The sequence below is a fragment of the Mauremys mutica genome, chromosome 3 (genome assembly GCF_020497125.1).
Source record: "Mauremys mutica isolate MM-2020 ecotype Southern chromosome 3, ASM2049712v1, whole genome shotgun sequence".
NCBI lineage: Eukaryota > Metazoa > Chordata > Testudines > Geoemydidae > Mauremys > Mauremys mutica.
In genome coordinates, this window is record NC_059074.1 from 112459929 (window position 1) to 112480568 (window position 20640).

The following is a 20640-nucleotide window of genomic DNA, read 5'->3' on the forward strand; positions in this document are numbered from 1 at the left end:
CACAGTGCACCTCAGTCCACACTGCCTCCAGGACCATCCACATTGCCCCTGCCAGCCTTTGGAAGCAGGCTGCCCTCTCCATAGAACCCCATCACCACACTTAGGGTGAGCCCCCCAGCATTGCAACAAGCCTGGATAGAGCTGCCCACAAATGCAAAGGCAGCATTATCCAGGCTGGAGTTAGCTCCAAAGTGAGTTCCAGTGTCCACAGCCTGCGATCCCCTGCCCTGCCAAAGCGCACTGCTCACTGACCGAGTGTGACTGCCGATGTACTGGTACACTCGGCTCTGCTGCTGAGTGGAGCGAGGAGCAGGCAGGCTGCACTACGGACTGAGCATTGTGATAGTGAATCCTTCTGAAATGAGCAGAGCACTTTGGTCATTGCCCATCTACCATAAGTTGGGACCCACCCAAATTTTCACTCCGAGCTACACCATTCTATCACAGACCATTACATTTCATCAAGTTACCCATGTATTGAGCCCCATAATTGTGTTTGACTAAAGCACATCTTCAATAAAAGGCATCATCCAGTCTTGATTTGAAGATCTCAAAAGGTGGGGAATCCACCACTCCCCTTGGTAGTTTGTTCTAATGGTTAATCATCATCGCTGGTAAGAGTGGTGCCTAATTTCTAATTTGAATTTGTCTGGCTTCAACTTCCAGCCAGTGGTTCTTAAGTCTTTCTCTGCTAAATTAAAGAGACTTTTAGTGCCCAGTATTTTCTCCTGGTGAAGGTACTTAGTGTACATATGCACTCAGTCTTTTTTAAGGCCTGGTGTACAATAAGAGTTTAGGTTGAATTTAGCAGCGTTAAATTGAATTAACCCTGCACCCATCCACACAACGAAACCATTTACTTCGACATAAAGGGCTCTTAAAATCGATTTGTGTAATCCTCCCTGACGAGGGGAGTAGCGCTGAAATCAACATTGCCTGTTCGAATTAGGGTTAGTGTGGACGCAATTTGACGGTATTGGCCTCCGGGAGCTATCCCACAGTGCACCATTGTGACTGTTCTGGACAGCAATCTGAACTTGGATGCACTGGCCAGATAGACAAGAAAAGCCCTGCGAACTTTTGAGTTTCATTTCCTGTTTGCCCAGCGTGGAGAGCTGATCAGCACAGGTAACCATGCAGTCTGAGAATCAAAAAAGAGCTCCAGCATGGACCGTACGGGAGGTACTGGATCTGATCGCTGTATGGGGAGACGATTCCATGCTAGCAGAACTACGTTCCACAAGACGAAATGCCAAAACATTTGAAAAAATCTCTAAGGGCATGATGGAGAGAGGCCACAATAGGGACCCACTACAGTGCCGCATGAAAGTTAAGGAGCTCAGACAAGCGTACCAGAAAGCCAAAGAATCAAATGGACACTCCGGGACAGAGCCGCAGACATGCTGCTTCTTCGCTGAGCTGCAGGAAATTCTAGAGAGGGGGGCGCCACCACTACCCCGCCCCTGTCCGTGGACTCCGATGAAGGAGTACTCTCCATCGCCATGCCTGAGGATTTTGCGGGCGGGAAGAGGAGAAGGAGGAAGATGAGGATATGGTGGTGGTGGTTGAGGAGAGCACACAGCACACCGTTCTCCCCAACAGCCAGGATCTTTTTCTCAGCCTGATTGAAATAGTCTCCCAGCCCTCCCAAGCCACTATCCCGGACCATGAAGCCATGGAAGGGACCTCTGGTGAGTGTACCTTTTGTAAATATAAAACATGGTTTAAAAGCAAGCGTTTTTTAATGATTAATTTGCCCTGAGGACTTGGGATGCATTCACGGCCAGTACTGCTACTGGAAAAGTCTGTTAACATGTCTGGGGATGGAGCGGAAATCCTCCAGGGACATCTCCATGAAGCTCTCCTGGAGGTACTCCAAAAGCCTTTGCAGAAGGTTTCTGGGCAGTGCAGCCTTATTTCATCCTCCATGGTAGGACACGACCAGCCATGCTAGTAGCAAGTAATCTGGTATCATTGCATGACAAAGCCTGGCAGTGGATGGTCCCGGTGTTTGCTGGCATTCAAGCAACATCCGTTCTTTATCTTGCTGTGTTATCCTCAGGAGAGTGATATCATTCATGGTAACCTGGTTGAAATACAGGAATTTAATTAAGGGGGCATTCATAGGTGGCAGTTCCTACTGGACTGTTTGCCTGTGGCTGAAAAGAAATCCTCCCCATAGTTAGCCAAGCAGTGGGAGTGTGTGTGGGGGGAGGGGGGCATTGGCGCTGAGTTTTTTGCGATTGGCTAGCAGGGATCTTCCCTGATACCAGCCATGCGGTGGGGGGAGGGGTAAAGTGATCATCCCAGAGAATTGGATGGGGGGGGGTTAGTTAACATGAAAACCGCAGCCCTCAACGGGCTTTGCTTGGTATGGGAAAGGAGGGCGCCGCTTTTATGAAGGTTGCAGAAGCTGAAAGACAATGGCTTACCATAGCCACATGCAAGCCGAATTCTGTTGCCCAGCCCTGCGTCTGTGATCTCGAACACCAAAGCCACAGGCACTCAATATTAAGATGCAAAATGCAACCTTGTACCGAAATCACATGTGCTATGTAATGTGAATAGTGGTGTTCACTGTGAAAGAGTATACCCATTGTTCTGTAAAATGTATCTTTCTTTAAATACTTCTCTCCCTTTTTTCCCTCCCACAGCTGAAAATTTTTCAAGCCTCCCTCCTCCGTCCCGAAGGCTATCTCAGATAAGGCGGTGAAAAAAACGCACACGAGATGAAGTGTTCTCTGAGATCATGCAGTCGACCCGCATGAAAGAGCTCATCTGAATGAGTGGAAGGACACAGTATCACTGTACAGGAAAGCAGCCAATGAACGTGAGGACAGGAGGGATGAACGCGAGGACAGGAGGGAAGCTCGAGTGGCGGCAGAAAGATCAGAGGAGGCAGGATGCAACACTGGGGCTACTGTGGGATCAAACGGACATGTTCTGGCATCTGGTGGAGCTTCAAGAATGGCAGCAGGATCACAGAGTGCCGCTGCAGCCCTGTTTAACCGCCCTCTCCCCTCCCCAAGTTCCATAACCTCCTCACCCAGATGCCCAAGAATGCGGGTGGGAGGCTCCGTACACCCTGCCACTCCACCCCAGTGGACAGTCCAAGCAACAGAAGGTTGTCATTCAACAAGTTTTGAAGTGGCCTTTTCCTTCCCACACCCCACCCGGGCTACCTTGTCAGTTCTCTCCCTATTTTTATAATCAATTAATAAAGAATACATTGTTTTTAAACGATAGTGACTTTATTTCCTTTGCAAGCAAGCTGTGATCAAAGGGGGAAGGGTGGGTGACTTACAGGGAACGAGTCAATGAAGAGGATGGGTTTGCATGAAGGAGAAACAAACGGAACTGTCACACAGTAGCCTGGCCAGTCATGAAACTGGTTTTCAAAGCTTCTCTGATGTGCAGTGTTTCCTGGTGTGCTCTTCTAATCACCCTGGTGTCTGGCTGCATGTAATCAGCAGCCAGGCGATTTGCCTCAACCTTCCACCCCTGCCATAAACGTCTCCCCCTTACTCTCACAGAGATTGTGGAGCACACAGCAAGCAGCAATAACAATGGGAATATTGGTTTGACTGAGGTCTGAGCGAGTCAGTAAAATGCACCAGCGACCCTTTAAATGTCCAAATGCACATTCTACCACCCATTCTGCACTTGCTCAGCCTGCAGTTGAAAAGCTCCTGACTACTGTCCAGGCTGCCTGTGTATGGCTTCATGAGCCATGGCATCAAGGGGTAGGCTGGGTCCCCAAGGATAACTATAGGCATGTCAACATCCCCAACAGTTATTTTCTGGTCTTGGAAGTAATTCCCTTGCTGCAGCCGTTTAAACAGATTAGTGTTCCTGAAGACGCAAGCGTCATGAACCCTTCCCGGCCATCCCACATTGATGTTGGTGAAACGTCCCTTGTGATCCACCAGTGCTTGCAGCACCATTGGAAAGTACCCCTTGTGGTTTATGTACTGGGTGCCCTGGTGCTCTGGTGCCAAGATAGATGGAACCCATATCCCTATCGCCCCACCACAGTTAGGGAATCCCTTTGCAGTAAAGCCATCCACTATGACCTGCACATTTCCCAGAGTCATTACCTTTGGTAACAGCAGCTCAGTGATTACTTTGGCTACTTGCATCACAGCAGCCCCCGCAGTAGATTTGCCCACTCCAAATTGATTCCCGACTGACCAGTAGCTGTCTGGCGTTGCAAGCTTCCATAGGGCTATTGCCACTCGCTTCTCAACTGTGAGGCTGCTCTCATCTTGGTATTCTGGTGCTTCAGGGCAGGGGAAAGCAAGTCACAAAGTTCCATGACAGTGCCCTTACGCATGCGAAAGTTTCGCAGCCACTGGGAATCATCCCACACTCGCAACACTATGCGGTCCCACCAGTCTGTGCTTGTTTCCCGGGCCCAGAATTGGCGTTCCACGGCATGAACCTGCCCCATTAACACCATGATCTCCAAAGCACCGGGGCCTGCGGTTTGAGAGAATTCTGTGTCCATGTCCTCATCACTCTCGTCACCACGCTGCCGTCGCCGCCTCCTCACCTGGTTTTCCAGGTTCTGGTTCAGCATAAACTGCATGATGATGCGCGAGGTGTTTACAATGTTCATGACTGCTGCGTTGAGCTGAGTGGGCTCCATGCTTGCCGTGGTATGGCGTCTGCACTGAAAAAAGGCGCGAAACGATTGACTGCCCGTGCTCTGGCGGAGGGAGGGGCGACTGACGACATGGCCTCCAGGGAATTAAAATCCACAAATGCGGAGGCTTTGCATCAAGGAGAAACAGAAACAACTGTCACACAGAATGGCTCCCTCAAGGATTGAACTCAAAAGCCTGGGTTTAGCAGGCTGTTGATTTCATGGAGGGAGTGGGGAGCAAATGAATACAAAACAAATCTGGTCTATTTCTTGTTTTGATCCACTTCATCTATCTTCTACATCTTACGCTGGCAGCAGACGGTGCAGTATGACTGCTAGCAATCGTCATCTCCTGGCTGCTCGCCAGAAGATGCTGCATTATGACTGCTAGCCCTCAACATCTCCTGGGTGCTTGGCAGAAAATGGGAAATGACCTGGCTGAGTCACTCCCATCTCTGTATGATGACGAAGGCCTTCAGTCCTAATGCACCATCTGCTGCCAAAAGGCAATGAGCTGCTGCTGTGTAGCAATGCAGTCTCACGTCTGCCAGCACCCAGGAGACTTACAGAGATGGTCAGCTGTGCGGGCTCCAAGCTTGCTGTGGTATGGGGTCTGCACAGGTAACCCAGGAAAAAAGGCACAAAACGGTTGTCTGCAGTTGCTTTCATGGAGGGAGGGAGAGAGAGGGGGGCCTGATGACATGTACCCAGAACCACCCATGACAATGTTTTTTGCCCCATCAGGGCCCAGAATTCCAATGAGCGGGGGAGACTGCGGGAACTATGGGATAGCTACCCACAGTGCAACACTCCGGAAGTCAACGCTAGCCTCGGTACTATGGATGCACACTACCAAATTAATGTGCTTAGTGTGGCAACATGCACTTGACTTTATACAATCTGTTGCCAAAAATCAAATTCTGTAAAATCAGACTAATCCCGTAGTGTAGACATACCCTAAGTCTCTCATGGTAAGGCATTTTCTCCAGCGCTCAAATAATTTTTGTGGCTCTTCTCTGCACCATTTTTTCCAACACCTTTTTCAAATGTGGACATTAGAACTGTATGCAATATTCCACTCTTGGTTTCACCTGTTCCCTACAGAGGGGTAAAATCACGTCCCTTCTCCTACTCACTAGTCCTGTGTTTATACATCCAAGGACTGCAGGAGTCCTTTTTGCCAAAACATTGCACTGGGAGCTCATGTTGAGTTGCTTGTCCACAATGACCCCTCAGTTCTTTGCAGAGTCACTGTATTCCTGGGTACAATCCCCTACTTTGTGTAAATATGACCTGCATTCCTTGTTTCTACATGTATACATTTGTATTTGGCTGCACTATGTGTGTAGTGTATTTAAAAAAAATTTTTTTTAACTTTGATAGGGCCTTAAAACCAAGTATTTCAAAGTGGTGGTGGTATTGGTTATTGTCTTATCTTTTTTTCATGGAAAATTGACTGATAAATGTAACACTTTTTTGAAGATATTTTTGCCACCTCTGTTATGTACATTTTTCTCAGAATGCTGTCTAGAATGTGCTGAGAGCTTTCAACTCTTATTGAATAAAGCCATACCATGTCAGGTCCCTTAATTGGTTTTTACAGCAATTGCATTGGATTAAAACATGTTTCCCCTGTATTTCCAAAGAAAATTTCTCATGCTCACATACTAATAACATGTTTTTCTGACACATGTAAAGATACGCCAGATGCTGCTGTTAATCATCTAGGCTCTGTTCCTACAGTGAACTCCACATAAGGAGACCCATCCACTTGTGCAGAACTCCAATGAATTCAGCAGGGCTCCATGGAGGATAGAAATCTGCCCCTCTGGGGCTAATTGCAGCATTTGGCCCATATCTAACTTTTTTCTCCTCAAATTAAAGTCCCTGTTCAATACTAGTGTTTGAATATGTTCCTTTTGTTGTTTTTCATTTTTAAGATTTTTTTTCTCTTTAAGGACTTTCCTCTATGTATGCAAAGTAACATTTTTCTACAATGGCAGCTGCAATATGAAATAGGGTCCAATGTAATATTTCCAAAAATGCATATACTTCAAAGTAACAAAGATTTAAATGCCTGTAATTTTGTTACAACTGAAAACATTAAGGATCGATTGAGTCTTGTGGTTACCGGCAGAAGTGCTGAATGTTTTGTGTGGCTGGAATAACACATAAGAACACAAAATGCTTATTCCAGAGGAGTTGAATCTGGAGGAGGAGTTCTTTGTACTTTATCATAAATGTCACTTATCAGTCACTTAATGTGAGGGATTGCTAACCAAACTTAAGCAGGAAGAAGCTTCAACTGTGCATGCAGAGCCCTTTTTGGACTCTAAAAACAATCCACTAAAGCAGCCTGGGCAGCTACTTAAGACACTTGATGTATGTCCCAAATATTACAAATTTCAGAGTAACAGAAAAAACATTTGCAATGAGGCATGTGAAATGTAGCGGAATCAAGGACTTCTTGCTATGATGTAGGTCAAGCTTTTAATATGAGTTGCATCATGCTACTCATCCCCTGGTCCAGAGCTAGTAGAGCATTTGGTCCTGTCACCAGTGCACACAATGGATGTTGCTGCATCTTTGGACCACAGACAGCAGATCCCGGCTCAGGTGGAGTTGGAGGCTCAGCCTGCCTCACCCTGATAGTGTGTAACAGAACATTACAGAGGAATGTGGTACGCTTTGGTTCAAAGGCCTGTCTCTGCCAAGGACTGGCAAGTGGCAATTATTGGTGTAAAGATTGGCTGACTGAGTTCATGAGACGTAGAACCATTAAAAAGACCACTTGCACAGAAAGGTGTTTTTTCATGTTTATTACAGCTGTGAACTCTTCACTTTCTGAAGCAGTCATAGTCCACTTGCAAGCAACCATTTTTGTTTTAAAAAAAAAAGCCCACAAAATTATGTAGCATTCTCTTTCAAACAAGAAAAAGAGTAAATTTAATTATAAGCTTAGATTCTTAATATTTCTGTTTCAGTTCATTCCAGCTACTTGTCTTAATCCAGTGTGAACAAATGTACATCATTAAGATTTAAGAACTCATTCTTTCTTCATTAGAATGCTGTGGCTTGAGTGCTGATCTGTCTTTCATTTCTTACTACGTAACAGGAAGCAGCAGTAACTTTGGAAAATGTAAAATTACTTTGGTTTCCATTTACATACCACAAGTGCCCCTCCTTGTTGTTTCCCCATTTTTGTTTGTTTTAATATAGTTTCTGGTACCAACATAAGTAAATTTTTGACTCCATTTCCATTGTTCCTCAAATATACAATTGTGTGTGTTTTGTTTTTCTTGAAAAAGTACTTCTCAATAACAAACACATTCTTTAACTGTAATGCTGTTTTCTTAAAAACAGGCACTGCAGCTAACACTGATTTATTTATTAAATTATGTAGTGAGGCGGGCACTGCAGGATACACTACTGCTAGTAAGCTTGGACAGTTTACCTCCACTCAAAGGTAAATTACTGGTAGAAATAATGCATGCTCTCTGATGCTTTATATAAAAATAGAAACGCAAAATTCAGTTCAGATTAGTCCATAACTCGGATTTCCAAATAGTGTCCATTTTCATTAGTGAAGTAATTTTGTTTCCATACTATATCCTCCAAAAAAAAGTCAAATATTGACCCTTTCCTCAAATTGTAGTAGTTGTGCTACAACTGGTGCTAACCCTTGCAGCTGAAAACGTAGAGCAGTTTCACAAGGGTGTCAGAATACCTCCTTCCCCCCACCCCCCTCTTTTTGATTGATCTGCTTTCTTTCTCCAACTCGGAAGCCGTTCAAGAGTTCAGTTTTAAAATGGTTTGACATTCCAGCATTTCTTGTTGTTCTTGGGTGCTCTGTAGTGTGTCAAGTGTGTGTGGCTTTGGGACTGTGATTTCACTTTGAAATGCCTTTTGTTTTTTCATCTGGGAAACTGAAGAGTATAACATCATGCAATTCTAATGCTGTTTTCTCTGTCTCTCTATCTTAGTTGACTAGTGTGGTGCAGCACCCAAATTCATCAACTCAAACCCTAGAATACTATGGCTATGTCTATGCTACAGCCTGTCAGCAAAACATATGTCGCTCAGGAGTGTGAATATTCCACCTCCCCAGAGTGACACAAGTTACACCAACATAAGCATTTGTGTGCACAGCGCTATGTCAGCGGGAGACATAGCTTATACCGCTCAAGGTGGTGGGTTTTTTTATGCCGACAGAAGAACTCTCTCCCATAGGCATAGAGCATCTTCACCAGATGTGCTGCCACAGCATGGCTGTAGAGAAGCTCCCCGACTTATGCAAGTGTTCCGTTCCGGAATGCCTTGCGTAAGTCTGGAACTTATCTCCAACAATTACCCCTCCCCGCCCCCCAAAAAAAAGCTTACGGAACCTTTTCCGTAAGTTTTGGATTTTTGTAAGTCGGGTTTGCATAACCTGGGGAGCGTCTATCAGTACAGCTGCGCCACTGCAGTGCTGTATGTATAGACCTACCCTAAGTCTCCATCCCCATACCAGGGGGAACTCCCAAAACTGGGCCTTCAGTCTAGCAACAGAAAGTCATTTTGAAGGAAGAATATCTATCTGGCACGTTTTTGAATCTTGCTATATTCATGATAACTTTAAGTTAGCCTGGTCAGGAGTATCCCTAGATGATAATGATATAATAAAACCCGGAACAATAGTTAACATTGCTGAAGCAAGGTTTCTATTCTAAACCCTGTTTTCAGTTACTCAGGGTTTCTATTCTCAGAAACTTCAAGGTTTCTGTTCTAAACCCTGTTTTCAGTTACTCATAACTGTTTAAAAAATGTAGCCATTTAGGATGAAATTTTCTAGCTCTGGTCTCTACATTGGACATTTATTTTCTGTTAAAGTGTTAAACACTTAAGCCTGTATTTTAGTATGAGTAACGTTTCAGAAAATTGTAGTTTCTGCATTATAAGTAATTAGTGCAACCTTTCAATGAACAGTTGTGTCTGAAATGGCTGAGAATATAGAAAGTTAAAATTTAACTGAGAGATTCCCTTAATTGAAGAGAAGTGCCTTTGATCTGTTCAAAACTGATTGAGATTTAGCTGATTTAAGAGGCTTTGAAAGTTGCACTTTGCACACACCATGTAAATTTATCACTTAATCAGTGATGTGTTTGAACCATCACACACCAATGTTGGGAAGGGAAGTAGTCTGTGCTGTGCATGTGTGTGCTGCTGATGTGACTGTGTACTGAATGCGCACATCTACTAAGATGCAGAGTAAAGTGTGTGTTGAATGAACCAGGCTTTAGTGCATAGTAAAGACTGAGAGTATAACAGCCATAACTGCTCACTGGCTTGCACAGTTCGGTTGCAGGAGCACTTGGATGCATATCTGGAGCGGTGTAGGGTATTCTAATATTATCTAGCTAATAGATCCAGCTTTATGGATCTTTTTCTTAAGACAACTTCTTCCTTAGGAAATGCTGTTAAACTATGTTAAGGGTTTTACCATGCAGTCTTAAGAGAAAAGTTAAGTCAGGAAATGTCAAAGTTGAATGCACAAGCTTAAAACTGTAGCTTTTATATATAGTCGTCATACACATTGTGAGACATTTTCTATCATCTTGCAAGGTCCATCTTGTAGAGGGTGCACTGACTGAATGGCCACAAGGTGCTACAGTCCCTCTAATCTCTTCCTCTCCCCCCCCCCCCGCTTCTTTTCCCCTTTTGAACTCACCTTATTAATGACAGTAACCATCACTTAATGGAAGGCTCAGCACAACTACTGTGTGCTCTTTGGCCTTTCGGTATTGTGGGACATTTTTGAAAAACACTATGTGGAATAAGACTGTGTGAAGGGGGTTCCACTCACCACATGTGCACTGGGTCTGGGAATTGTGGCTGGCTCTGGGAATTAGCTTTTGCCCATCTAGCACGCACTTCCTTTGGTTGCTCAAGTAGTGTCCCCCTTGGCTGGGACCAAGGGGACTCCCTCTTTGTGACTCAATCCTCTGGCCAGGCCAATATATAGTCTCCCCAACTTCTGGGGTAATTAAGTCGTCCTGGATACGCTGTCCATATGCTGTCTCAGGTAGTCTTCTGTTCCAATTCCAGGTCCTGTGCCACTTTGCCTGTTGCTGGAAGGGGATCCCAGGTCTACCTATTAGTCTGGTTTGAGCCCAGGGACCCTATGTCTTGCAACCTAGGTCGGCTCAGTCTCAGTCCCAATTGTTGTTTTCCTCGACTCTTACTCCACCTCTATCTCCTGGTTTACCTCCTGAGATTCAACTGCTCCCCAGGGCTATTTCATTCCTCTAGGCCTCTTGTAGGATCCCCTACAAGACTTATCCTACCCCTGTATCTCCTCCTTGTCCCTGGCCAATTCCCCTTTCTTTTAGGAAATGACTGGAGATCTCTTCCCTGCAACCCCTTCCTGCTCTTGCTTCCTGACTTTATACTCCTCCCAGTTGGGCTTATCTGCCATTAGGCCTTATCAATCCCTGGTTCTGCTGCAGCATATAAAGTTAATTGGCTCCTTGTGGCCCACATTAACCCGTCTGTGGGGTGAACACTCCATCAGAGGCAGCATAGAGCATTTATTCAGATTATTGTAACCTTGGTTTCCCAGTGCTATCATAAATGGGCTTCAGATAAGTCAAAAAGTTATAAAATGATAACTTTATAGATTTTATAGTTTAAAGTTATAAAGGCTAAAGTTATATTAGCCTTTTAAGGACATTTTATTGATTAAAGGGACATTGTTAACCTGAAATCTAGACGGTTGCATAAAATGGATTAAAAGTTGTCAGGTGTCCCTTCTGAACTACCTATCATTTTTGTGTAGTTTTTACATCCACATTGGTTTTTATTTTTAATTTCTTCCTCTCCTCTTCTGCTGCGTGACCCACGAAAACAGGAAAAAGAATTGACTTTGGCAGGGAAGCAATGAAACTGGTTGTACGTAGAGTGATGTAAGATGCACAAAGCAAGCAGGCTAGAGAAATATATTCTTCTCTAATCTCTTTCATTTGTAATTGCCTTAGACATAACAGTAGAAGGGCAGTATATATAGCCCACGGTCCAGTGTGCTTCAACAGCAGCCCTGGGAACTACACGTTCTGGGCTACAAACTTTGGCATCTTGGGAGAACCTCCTGGTTCCTGCCAGGATGTACCTCTGCCCCCCACAAAAGGAGGTCTCAGCACTGAGCTGGGAGCACGTCGCAGGCAAGCAGGGAGGAGGCTGCTGGACTGGAATCCTGTTCTGTGGTATTTACAGAATAAAGCCTTGTTCCTGGTCGTGTGTCTGGTCCAAGGTGAACACGCACTGACACCCACCACAGAGCACACAAAGGCGCCTCAGGCCTAGTTTCCCAAAGTTGTGTAAAAAGTCACAAGGCAGGCTTCCCCTATCTTGAACAACTTCATGCTGGGCCAGTGAACAGGAAAGGGGGTTACATATATATTTAGATGGAAGTGTGATTTGTTGTTAAGTTGCTCTTGTCCCCTTCAAATGAGTCTCAGATAAGCAGTCAGTCAGTTCACAGGTTTGCAAGCTGTGGTCCATGCAGCACTTGCACAAGTTTTATGGAGAGCTGGCTAGTCACATGGCAACACAGAAGGGAGCCAGTACCAGCTACTAAAATGCATGAAGACAGCTAAAAACACACTAGCTAATATTCTACTTAAGCATTTGCTTGCCACAGAGATGTCATGCAGTCACAAATGGGAGGGGGTAGCAGTGTCTAGAAGATAATAGTAATAGTAGTTCATTTGATTTAATATTTGCTAAACTATTATGGTGTCCTCGGCACTATACAAGGCACAGATGAAATCCTGTTCTGTGCCTAAGGCAGATACAGTCTAAGGGCTTGTCTACATAGTGCATTAGTATAAATCCATGGTACGCCCACATCTTGAATACTGCATGCGGATCTGGTCGCCCCATCGCAAAAAAAGATATATTGGAAAAGGTATAGAAAAGAGCAACAAAAATCATTATGGGTATGGTACAGCTTCCAAATGAGGAGAGATTAATAAGATTGGGACTTTTCAGCTTAGAAAAGAGGTGACTAAGAGGGAATATGATAGAGGTCTATAAAATCATGACTGGTGTGGAGAAAGTAAATATGGAAGTGTTATTTACTCCTTATAACACAAGAGCTAGGGGTCACCAAATGAAATTAATGGGCAGCAGGTTTAAAACAAACAAAAGGAAGTATTTCTTCACACAACGCACAGTCAGCCTGTGGAACTCCTTGCCTGAGGATGTTGTGAAGGCCAAGACTGTAACAGAGTTCAAAAAAGAGCTAGGTACGTTCATGAAGGATAGCCAGGATGGGATGGTGTCCCTAATCTCTGTTTGCCGGATGCTGGGAATGGGCGATGAGGATAGATCATTTAATGATTACCTGTTCTGTTTATTCCCTCTGGGGCACTTGGCATTTGCCACTGTCAGAAGACAGGATATTGGGCTACATGGACCATTGGTCTGACCCAGTAGGGCCCACCCAAGGAAAAGCCTAAGACTCAGGTCTCCGTCCCTGCACCCAGCCGAGATACGAGCCTGCCTACCAGAGGTCCAAAACCCAAAAGAGGTGACCTCAGAGGCAGTCTCGCTCTGCCCTACAGTCTGGGCCCTCCAGGGGCAAGCAGCAGGGCAAGAGGCAGTTTTGACTGGTTGCAAGAGGGTACCCTGGTGCCCCCTGAGAGGACCCTCCTACGATTAAAGTTTGCCTTGAGCAACCGCTTGTGTGCGTTCCTTACAGGATGGTCCTGAATAACATCAGACCGATGCGCCCTCAACACGATTTCCCAGAGTTACACACTACAATTTGTCTCACCCTGCCCTCCCACTGACAGCAAGGGGGATCCGTCGCATTTACCCCTGCTACAGCAGAAAGTGGGTCAGCTCCTCAGCTTGGGAGCTGTGGAGAAGGTTCCATGGGAGTTCCGGGGGAAAGGGTTTTATTCCTGTTACTTCCTGATCCCCAAGGCGAAAGGGGGGCTCAGGCCCATCCTAGATCTGCAAGATCTCAATCGGGTGTCTCATGGCAAAATGCTGGTTCCGCATGGTCTCTCTGGCATGTATCAGACCTTCTCTGGACCGTGGCAATTGGTATGCTGCCCTGGACCTTCAGGACGCATACTTCCATATCCATATATTCGAGGGGCACAGATGCTTCCTCCGTTTCCTAGTGGGACAGGACCACTACCAATTTACGGTCCTTCCGTTTGGCTTGTTCACCATGCCCAGCGTATTCACAAAGTGTATGGCAGTAGTGGCGGCCTATCTCAGATGCCAAGGGGTACAGATATTCCCCTACCTCAACAACTGGCTGCTCAAGGGCAACTTGCGGTACAAAACCACATGGACCTGCTCTTAGCTACGTGTGCCAACCTAGGCCTCTTAGTGAATGAAGCCAAGTCGACATTGGTTCCGGTGCGGTTCATAGAATTCATAGGCGCTCTCCTGGATGCTTCCCCTGGACAGGTTCCAGACCCTGAAGGGGCTTATATCCTGGGTCTCAGAGTTCCCCGTCACCACGGCCAGGGCATGCCTGCAGCTCCTGGGCCGTGTGGCGGCGTGCACGTGCATGGTCCGCCACACCAGGCTTTGGATGAGGCTCCTCCAACTCTGGTTGGCCTCAGAGTTCTCCCAAGCCCGGGACAAACTAGACAAGGTCCTCTCGGTACCAGCGTGGGTGATCACCATGCTACAATGGTGGTCCTGCCCAGCCAATATGCTCTGGGGAATTCCCTTCTGGGACCCGACCCCGTCACTAGACCTAGTGTCCGACGCGTCGGACCTGGGCTCGAGGGCCCACATAGGGAACTCTCAGACCCAAGGGATGTGTTCAGCCGTGGAGCTGTCCCTTCACATAAATGTCAGGGAACTCAGGACGATAGGCTTAGCCTGTGTGGCGTTCAGCTCCCAGCTGCGTGGCAAGGTAGTCAGAGTACTCACAGACAACACCGCCATGATATTTTACATCAACAGGCAAGGCGGGACGAGGTCCTCTGCCTGGAAGCCCTCAGCCTATGGGAGTTCTGTATAGCCCACGACATCTCCCTGAAGGCTTTCCACCTGCCAGGTGTCAGCAACACACAGGCTGATTGCTTGAGCAGGGTTTTCTCCTCCCAACACGAGTGGTCGCTCCACTCCAGAGGTCACTCACCAGCTCTTCCGAGCGTGGGGCACTCCCCAAGTAGACCTGTTTACGACCGGACAGAACTGCCGTTGCCACAGGTTCTGTTCTGAGGGGATGGGCAAGAACGCGATCTCAGATGCCTTCCTCCTGTCATGGTCGAGTCAACTCCTTTACGCCCTTCCCCTGTTTCCCCTCATTGGCAAGGTCCTGGAGAAAGTGAAAATGGACAAGGCGCGCGTCGTCCTGATTGCCCCAGCTTGGTCCCAGCAACATTGGTACGGGACCCTCTTGGGCTTGCTCGTGGCCCCTCTGCGGCCGTTGCCGCTCCGCCCGGACCTACTGTCCCAGGACCAGGGCCGCCACCTCCACCCCAATCTGGCCATTTGACAGCATGGCCGATGAATGGCTAGATGTGGAGGAGAGAAGGTGTTCGGAAGAGGTCAGGCGTGTACTCCTTGAAAGTAGAAAGCCATCCACATGCCGAGCCTACCTGGTGAAGTGGTCCAGGTTCTCCCGGTGGGCCGGGGAGTAGGGTACTTCCCCAATGTCCGCCCCGCTCCAACTTATCCTCGAGTACCTCCTTCACCTTAGAACTCAAGGCCTGGCCCCTTCCTCTGTCAGGGTGCACCTGGCGGCTATTTCGGCGTTCCATCCACCGGTCCAGGGCTGCTCGGTTTTCTCCCATGCTGTGACCGGGCGTTTCCTCAAAGGGCTAGACCAGTCCTTTCCTTATGCTAGAGCCCCTGTCCCTCAGTGGGATCTCAATTTGGTGTTATCCCACCTCACGGGGGCCCCCGTTCGAACCCCTGGCCACATGCTCATGGTCTCCCCTTTCATGGAAGGTAGCCTTCCTCGTGGCCATCACGTCAGCCCGGCAGCTCTCGGAGCTCAGGGCCCTGACCTGCGACCCCCTTTACACAGTCTTTCATAAGGACAAGATTCAGCTCCGCCCACACCTGGCATTCCTCCCTAAGGTGGTCTCCACTTTTCACATGGGCCAGGACATCTTCCTGCCTATCCTCTGCCCCAAACCTCATGCCTCTAACGAGGAACATCACTTCCATACACTCGATGTGCGCAGAGCACTGGCTTTTTATCTGGATCGGACTAAGCCGTTCCGCAGGTCTTCACTACTTTGTTGCTTCAGCCGAGTGCATGAGGGGTCAATCGATCTCCACCCAGAGGCTTTTCCAGTGGATTACATCGTGCATCCACACATGCTACGACCTAGCAGGGGTTCCCACACCTCCTATTATAAGGGCTCACTCGATAAGGTCTCAGGCCTCCTCGGCTGCCCTTGTGGCCCATGTCCCTATCCAGGACATCTGTAGAGCCGCTACCTGGTCCTCAGTACACACGTTCACGTCGCACTATGCGATTGTCTCCCATGCCAGGGATGATGCTGGTTTCGGTAGGGCTGTGGTTCAGCCAGGGAATCTATGAACTCCTACCCACCTCCATCAGACATAGCTTGCAATCACCTACTGTGGAATGCACATGAGCAAGCACTCGAAGAAGAAAGGACAGTTACCTGTTCCGTAACTGGCGTTCTTCGAGATGTGTTGCTTATGTCTATTCCGCATCCTGCCCTCCTTCCCCTCTGTCAGAGTTGGTCCGGCAAGAAGGAACTGAGAGTGGGGGGAGCACGTGGCTCCCCTTATAGTGCGCTACAGAGGCACCACTCCAGGGGTCGCAGCAGCGCTCCCCCTATTGGTACTGCTGAGGGAAAAACTTCCGGCACCGGTGCACGTTGGCGTGCACACACACCTACTGAGGAATAGACATGAGCAACACATCTCAAAGAATGCAAGTTACGGAACAGGTAACTGTCCTTTATTAGGAAAAGGTCCTCACACTGAAAACTTAAATAGGAATATAGGACTGGAAGAGACTTCCTAGGTCGTTGAATCTGCCCCTTGGTATTATAGACAACCCTGTCATATAATCCTGATTAATAATTTATCAAGCCCCATTTTAAAACTAGTCAGGTTGCTTGCCTCCAGTACTCCTATTTGGAGGCTGTTCCAGAACCTCAGTCTCTTGATGGTTAGAAACCACCTGATTTCCAGTTAACATTTCTCCAGGGCCAGTTTATGCCCGTTTGTTCTTGTGACAACATTGTCTTTCAGTTTAAATAGCTCTTCTCCCTCCGTGGTGTTTACCCCCCTGGTGTATTTATCCAGAGCAACCATAGCCCCTCTCAGCCTTTGTTCTGCTAGCCTAACAAGTGAGTCACTTTTCGACTCCTCTCCTACAATAGGCTATCCATTTTCCTGGTGAGCCTAGTAGTTCTCTGCACTTGTCCTAGTTTGAATTAATCTTCCTTGAATAATATTTACTTTGATTTTTCTGATGTTTATACTATATAGCATATATATTTATAATTATATTGAGTTTACTTTGCTGATTTTTGTTGCTGCTGTTAATACCCTAAAGACCTTGTTTCCTGGAAGCATTAGGATATATCATGGCAGGCAGCTGTTGCTTACCATGAATGTTTGCATTCTGGAGCTGAACAGTTTAGATAATCATATAAACACAGCTTATAATATTTCAGACTCCAAACTTCTGTTAGAAAAAATGCATATCAGTACAAATGCCAAAACACTTAATTTTGAAAGAGGTCCACATTCATAAAGTGGTCTAATCAGGAAGCAAGTAACATCCTGGTTTCTAAATCTGGAAGTTCAGTTTTTATGTTGCCTCTCCAATTACAAATTATGGCACTGAAGCTGCAAAAGCTGATCTCAGATACCAAGCCAACTGCTCACATGCATTAAGTTAGTCGTTTATAAGCACTTGCAGACTTTACTCACTGGTCAGTGGGCACATACAGAAGAAGATGGTGCAGACTTTATTCAGTTCACTGGGAGGTCTTAGAATAAGTATCAAGTACACGTTGCTGTACACACTTTTATTTCTTTTTTTACTAAAATTCACATTTTAAAAACTTTTTGCTGGTTCTGTATTTATAAAATGTTCTAACATTTCATTCTCATGTCTTTAATTTAGAAAATTAAGAGGAACTTCAAAATTAGTTTTATTTCCCTCTTGCTAAATTACAATTGCAATTTTCTCTCCTCTGATCAATTTTTTCCCCCCTGAAACTTTGGGTTCCAATTCAGAAAAGTATCCTTAATCACAAATTCATGCTAAGTATGTGCTTACGTTCTATCAAACTCAGTGGCACTTAAGCATCTGCTTAAGTGCTTTCATGAATCAACATGTCATTTTGTAATTTTTAAATACTAAAACATTCCCCCCTACCCTTAGTTCAGGCAAGTTCCCGGTTGGCCCCACCCTAGGAATACCTCTCTCCCAACAGACTCTACTCCCATTTTGCTGTCTTGAGGCTTTTGTAGCCTGCAATATCCCCTTTTCACTTCAGATATTTTGACTGAAGGAGGAACACAAGCAACTTTCCTTCTCTCAGTATTGGGTTGGTGAGGTAAGCCCGTTCTTCTGAAGATGATTTATTGAACTGAGAAATATGATTACTTTTCCAGCACACTAAAAACAAAAAGATAGGGTAGAGAATCAGCTGTCCTGCCTTTCCCCAACCTGAAATTAGGAGTGAGGGGAGATTGTAAACCGTTTTCTCAACCCCTGGGAGATAACAAAAGAGAGATCCCAGCATCTATTGTGAGGATGTTCTCGGTCTGCAGAGGAAGCCCTGGTTTATGGCTTCATCTGCAAGATCTGGGGGCTTAGGTTGCACTTTGCGTTTGTTTTAATGATGGTCCCAACTTTCTCTACCCCTTCCTTTTCCTTAAACCTCTATGTACTGGTGATTCATATTTTAAGTTCTTTGAGGCAGGGGTTGTTTCTTCCTTTATAGATAGATATCTCACCATGCAAAGTTAAGGTGCTAAATAAATACTTAATAATAGCCATTAACGAAAATAAAGAAAAAGATTTGTATAAACCACAGCATATAAAAACAAGGCATTCCACCCAGCTCTGTGAAGCATGATTTGAGCTCTTTCACTTTTTCCAAGTGAATGCTGCTGCAACAAGACTGAGCATTGCAAGCTGGCAGCTGGCATCTCTCAGGTCATGGCCTTTATTTAAAAGATGAACGTGATTGCAGGGCCACCTTGTAGAACTCCATGGTTTGCATTTTGCTTTCATTTTGGCCACCCCAGCCTTGTCATGATTTCCCAGATGGGAAATCAGTATGTGGGAATAGGAATCCAAAGAACCAGATTTAACTGCAGAAAGTACTTGAACTGAAAAATTCAAGGAGAGAGCCCAAGTAGAATAATAGTTGGAATAGTTGCTCTTCATAGTAGGGAACTTTTCTCTGGCTGAAATGTGTGTATCTTAATACAATACTGTAGTTACCTTCCAGCTTAAAGGGGCCTGATGCACTCTTAGAAGGAGCTGAGGCACTCTTATAAGGGCCTTCATACAACTTCTAAACTTCCAGCAGCTTTAAACTTGCATAGACAACACCTTTTTAAAGCATTTGATTATGAGATGTGAATGTATGTCTGCAAACATCTAATGAGATCTACACATTTCCCCCACCAGGTTTGGAGGAGAACAGCCAGTGTACATCAATATTATTAGGGATCCTGTCAACCGATTTTTATCCAACTATTTTTTCCGTCGATTTGGAGACTGGAGAGGGGAGCAGAATCATATGATCCGCACCCCAAGTATGAGGCAAGAAGAAAGATATCTAGTAAGTTCTTTTAAATTAAAGGCTGTTAACAAAATACTTATTTGTTCACCATCCAATTACGTAATTACAAAAAATTGAAACAGGATGCTTGGAAAGTTAGAGAATGAGTTATCTTTAGTCTCTCTTCAGTCATTGCTGGTGTCGAGCTTCATGTTAAGTTATATGATCTTGATTTTTAATCAGACTGTATAGTGCATACGCTGCCTTGGTCAGGAATATAATTATCTATTTGTCATGTTAGAGAGACAAGGTGGGTGAGGTAATATCTGTTATTGGACCAACTTCTGTTGGTGAGAGACGAGTTTTTGAGTTTAAACAGCTCTTCTGCATACAACAACGGAAGATATCGAATTTGTCAAGATAACTGTGGGCCTGGTCCAACTGCCTGAGGCTTTCCACTTACTTAATTAGCATTGGATTAGGCCCTGTATTTGTCATGCTGGATATTTAAATAGCTTTTGAGACTGAGACCAAGAATGTCAATCATGCAGTTTCACTAGAGCATGAGTTCTCTCTCAAAAAAAAAAAAAATTTTGGTCGCCTCAGAGTGCAGCCACCAACTCTCACTGGTGGCCACACTGACACTTTTTCCTAAAATACTTAATTAACTTTAAGAAAAACAATTAAATATGCACAGATACACATCCAAATCATTGTAATTTATATTTGTAGGGTTTTTTGGCAGACTCAATAATAAAAATAATGCTGCCTCCCCCTTTGGGAGTGATATTTGTATCTTTGTTAATATTACAGCACACTTAGTAGCTACTGGGAGGCTATGAAAATTGATTTGATTTTTAACAAACATACAAGTATCACTTTTCACAGATAGCTAGTAAGTCTGGTGTGAAAAGTGACATGTGCATGTTTGCTAATATCACTTTTCTCAGCAAGCCTCAGGACTCATCAGGCCCTGGATGGGGGGGCCACAGGGGAAGGTGGCAGGAGCCAGAGGCGATGGTGGGATGGATGCAGGGTCGGGGAGCAAGTGGGGGCCCAGGGCAATGGGAGGGATGGATGTGGGGCTATGGGAAGCAGCAGGGATTATGGGGATGGGTGATGAGTCCAACTGTCACATGGTCAAAGCCAGGGCCTGGTGTCTGTTGCCATGAAGCCAGAGCCCAGAGCTGGTGGCCGGAGCCAGGGATCAGAGCCTGCTGCCACGCAGCCGGAGCTGTGGGTCAGTGC

The 20640-nt window shown here is 45.8% G+C and overlaps 1 protein-coding gene across 1 annotated transcript in view; it reads left to right on the top strand.

Moving 5' to 3' along the window:
* UST (uronyl 2-sulfotransferase) overlaps positions 1-20640 on the top strand; it is a 271049-nt gene that overhangs the window by 153204 nt on the left and 97205 nt on the right. Inside the window, exon 5 of the mRNA XM_045011208.1 lies at positions 19299-19452. Coding sequence (XP_044867143.1) covers positions 19299-19452 — 154 coding nt within the window. The remainder of the gene's footprint in view (positions 1-19298; positions 19453-20640) is intronic.